This window comes from Bos indicus, chromosome 16, assembly GCF_029378745.1.
Source record: "Bos indicus isolate NIAB-ARS_2022 breed Sahiwal x Tharparkar chromosome 16, NIAB-ARS_B.indTharparkar_mat_pri_1.0, whole genome shotgun sequence".
Lineage (NCBI taxonomy): Eukaryota > Metazoa > Chordata > Mammalia > Artiodactyla > Bovidae > Bos > Bos indicus.
The window spans coordinates 44,383,382-44,388,006 of NC_091775.1; the positions used below are offsets into that span (position 1 = coordinate 44,383,382).

Below are 4,625 nucleotides of genomic sequence, written 5' to 3' on the forward strand. Positions count from 1 at the left end.
CAATTTAAGTCTGAATTTGACAATAAGGAGCTCATGATCTGAGCCATAGTCAGCTCCTAGTCTTGTTTTTGCTGACTGTATAGAGCTTCTCCATCTTTGGCTGCAAAGAATATAATCAGTCAGATATTGGTGTTGACCATCTGGTGATGTCCATGTGTAGAATCTTCTCTTGTGTTGTTGGAAGAGGGTGTTTGCTATGACCAGTGTCTCAATCCTTGCATCTCCTCATACATAGATAGAGAAGCACTAGATCCCTTCATGGTGACATCAGACCCTCATGACTAACAAAAACCTTTTGTAAATTGAGTGCTTCACGGTATTGAACTCCCCCTTCACCAAAACCTTGTATATTGACTTTCCCTCACTGCTGCTTTGGAGCAGTCTCTCAGAGATATCTGAGATGCTGCCTTCCGGGCTGCAGTCCTCATTTTGCCCCAAATAAAACTTAACTCACAACTCTCAAGTTGTACCTCTTTTTTAAGTCGACAATTGGCAGGTAGATTCTTTACCACTGAGCCACCAGAGAAGTCCTGTTATTTTCTTTTAATGGGCCTCAACCTTGCTATAACTGCCTGATCCAAAACAGAGCACCTCCTTGATTCTTCCCCCAGCCAGCATCCCTCCATCACATCCATCTCATTGGATTATAGATTCTGCCTCGTAAATACCTTGTTACTTCCCTCCAAGGCCCAATAGTCTATTTCTCTATTTTTCAGACCTGGGGTCTGGGTGATCCTGAACAATGTCAGCTTACACTCTGATTTCTATTGGGTTTTCTAAACTGCCTCTTGAATTGCACCCCCCACCTACAATCCTTTCTTCCCTCAGCAGTCAGAATTACTTTATTATTATTTTTAAGGCATATATTTATTTATTTTTGGCTGCATCTGGTTTTAGTTGCAGTGCATGGGCTTCTCTTTGGTTGGGATACATGGGATTTTAGTTCCCTGACCAGGGATTGAACCTGCATCCTCTGCATTAGAAGGTGGGTTTTTAACCATGGGACCACCATAGAAGTCCCAGAGTTACTTTCTGTGAATGAACCTGGTTGTACATATCTGCTTAATACAGGTCGCCATCTTCCTATTACTTTAGGGACAAAAATCTCAGCTCTTTACCCTAGCATTCAAGATACTTCACAGTAGAGCCACTGACTGTCATGTCAGTTACCCCTGCCATTTCTCCCCACCCTATCCCACCCAACACACCCTAAGCTACAGCTAAAGTAATCTTTTCAGTTCTTTAAACATTCCTCCAACTTTTGACTAGGGTGCTCCCTGATACTTCCTGCTAACATTTGCTTCAGGTCCCAGCTTAAAGATCACTTCCAGAAATACCCCAGGCCCCTACCACCAGTTGCCCACCCCCTGGAAGGTGGGAATTACAACTTGTTCATCATTGGTGTGTCAATGGTGTGCCTAGAAGCCTTCCAAATATTTCTGAAAATAAGGAGATACATTAAAATTAGAAGGAAAAAGTCAGAATCATTGGACAGGTTTATTGAAGCTGAGAATTTTTCTCACAATCCAAATGGCTTCTGGTATGGGCTGTGTGACGTCTCTTTGATCACAAGGCCCCATCCACCAAACCCCAACAGATCATTCCTGTCCTGTTCACTATGGAATATAATTCATCAAGCTCCCCCCACATGTGGACTCTGCTGTTGGATACAGATCAAGCTCTCTGGAATGTCTGCTTGCACACTTGGCCTTCACAGAACAGTTCCTAGGGATAGGGAAGAAGGGAGAACAGAGATGAGTTGGCATATAGTCTATTATTATTGGGGCTTTCCCGATGGCTCAGCAAATGAAGAATCCACCTGTAATGCAGGAGACATAGGACACTCGGGTTTGATCCCTGGGTCAGGAAGATCCCCTGGAGAAGGAAATAGCAACCCACTCCAGTATTCTTGCCTGGAGAATCCCATGGACAGAGGAGCCTGGTGGGCTTCAGTCCAAAAAGTAGCAAAGAGTCAGACATGACTGAGTAACTGAACAGCAGCAGCAGCTGTTATTATTATTAGTCATACTTTTGACACCAGGTACATGGTGTCTTTTCCAATCCCACATCTCCAACCCTGTTACAACAAATTGGACAGCCAACAATTTAATTTAGTTTGGACACTGAGGATCAGAGCTAGTGTAGACCCCACAGGTCAAGGGCTTAGTCTCATAAGATTGCTCCTACTTCAGAAATCAATCACGTCACCCATATATCTGACTGATCATCCCATATCGAGGATTCCCACAACTCCCTTCTCAGGTTCAATACTTTGCTAGAATGGCTCACAGAAACACTTTTTGCTTATACTTACAGGTTTATTATAAAGAATGTAACTCAGGAACAGCCAAATGGAAGAGAGGCATAGGAGAAGGTATTGTGGTGGGGGTGGGAGTGGGGCATACAGAGCTTCCATGACCAGTCTAGCCGAGCTCCCTTCCAGCACTTCTATGTCTTCGCCAACTAGAAAGTTCTCTGAACCCCTTTATTGTTGTTCAGTTGCTAAGTCACGTCCAACTCTTTGTGACTCCATGGACTGTAGCACACCTGGCTCCTCTGTCCTCCACTATCTCCCTAATTTTGCTCAAATTCATGTTCATTGAGTTAGTGATGCTATCTAACCATCTCATCCTCTGTTGTCCCCTTCTCCTTTTGTATTCAATCTTTCTCAGCATCAGGGGCTTTTCCAATGAGTCAGCTCTTCACATCAGGTGGCCAAAGGATTGGAGCTTCAGCTTCAGCAACGGTACTTCCAATGAATATTCAGAGTTGATTTCCTTTAGGATCGACTGGTTTTACCTTCTTGCAGTCCAACGGACTCTCAAGAGTCTTCTCTAGCACAGCAATTCGAAAGCATCGATTTTTCAGTGTTCAGTCTTCTTTGTGGGCCCAACTCTCTCATCCACACATGACTATTGGAAAAATCATAGCTTTGACTATGCACACCTTTGTTGGCAAAGAGATGTCTCTGCTTTTTAGTACACTCTCCAGATTTGTCATGGGGCTTCTCAGGTGGCACAATGGTAAAGAATCCACCTGCCAATGCAGGAGATGCAGCAGATGTGGGTTTGAACACTGGGTCTGGAAGATCCCCTGGGGTAGGAAATGACAACCCACTCCAGTGTTCTTATCTGGAAAACTCCATGGTCAGAGGAGCCTGGGGTCCAGTGCATGGAGTCAGACATGACTGAGCAACTGAGCATGCACACACACAGAGGTTTGTCATAGCTTTCCTTCCAAGGAGCAAACGTCTTTTAATTTCATGCCTCCAGTCAGCATCCACAGTGATTTTGGAGCCCAGGAAAATAAAATCTGTCGTTGCTTCCAGTTTTTCCCCTTCTATTTTCCATGAAGTGATGGGACCAGATGTCATGATGTTAGTTTTTTGAATATTGAGTTTCAAGCAAGCTTTTCACTCTCCTCTTTCACCCTCATCAAGAGGCCCTTTAGTTCCTCTTCACTTTCTGACATAAGGGTGGTGGCATCTGCATATCTGAGGTTGTTGATAATTTCTGCCAGCAATCTTGATTCCAGCTTGTGATTCATCCAGCCCAGCATTTCACATGATGTACTCTGCATAGAAGTTAAATAAGCAGGGTGACAATATAGCCTTGTCTTACTCCTTTCCCAGTTTTGAACTAGTCAGTTATTCCATGTAAGGTTCTAACTATTGCTTCTTGACCCACATACAGGTTTCTCAGGAGACAGGTAAGGTGGTCTGGTACTCCAGCCTCTTTAAGAATTTTCCACAGTTTATTGTGATCCACACAGTCAAAGTCTTTTGTGTAGTCAATGAACCAGAAGTAGATGTTTTCCTGGAACATCCTTGCTTTCTCCATGATCCATGAACTCATTTATGTAAAGGTTTTTATGGAGGTGTCATTACATAGGCATGATTGCTTAAGGTAATGGTCAATCTCTAATCCCTCGCCCCTCACCTGAGTTCAGGGGCTGGGCTGAATGTTCCAACCTTCTAATCCTACCTTGATCTTTCTTCAGACCAGCCCGCGTCCTGAAGCTGTCTAGGGTCCCCAGCCACCATTCATCTCATTAGCATACAGAAGATACTCTCGTTACTCTGGAGATTCCAGGGATTTTAAGAACCAGGTACAAAGGCCAAATATTCATTGGTTTTCATTATATCACAGCTTATAAAAATCATAAGCCTCACGATGAAGGTAAAAGATGAGAGTTGAAAAATCTAGCTTAAAACTCAACAGTCAAAAAACTAAGATCATGGCATCTGGTCCCATCACTTCATGGCAAATAGATGGGGAAACAATGAAAACAGTGACAGACTTTATTTTCATGGGCTCCAAAATGGTGCAGATGGTGACCGCAGCCATGAAATTAAAAGACACTTGCTCCTTGGAAGAAAAGCTATGACAAACCTAGACAGCATATTAAAAAGCAGAGACGTTACTTTGCTGATAACTGTCCATATAGTAAAAGCTATGGTTTTTCCAGTAGTCATGTACAGATGTCAGAGTTGGACCATAAAGAAGGCTGAACACTGAAGAATTGACGCTTCTGAACTGTGGTGTTGGAGAAGACTCTTGAGAGTCCCTTGGACAGCAAGAAGATCAAACCAGTCAATCCTAAGGGAAATCAATTGTGAATATTCA

The 4,625-nt window shown here is 43.4% G+C and overlaps 1 protein-coding gene across 1 annotated transcript in view; it reads right to left on the reverse strand.

Annotated features, from left to right (window-relative positions):
- Nucleotides 1-1,511: 1,511 nt before the first annotated feature.
- The window catches only part of RBP7 (retinol binding protein 7), a 20,868-nt gene continuing 17,754 nt past the window's right edge, over nt 1,512-4,625 (reverse strand). Inside the window, exon 4 of the mRNA XM_019976979.2 lies at nt 1,512-1,725. Within this exon, the coding sequence (XP_019832538.1) occupies nt 1,675-1,725 (51 nt within the window). The 3' untranslated portion in view covers nt 1,512-1,674. The remainder of the gene's footprint in view (nt 1,726-4,625) is intronic.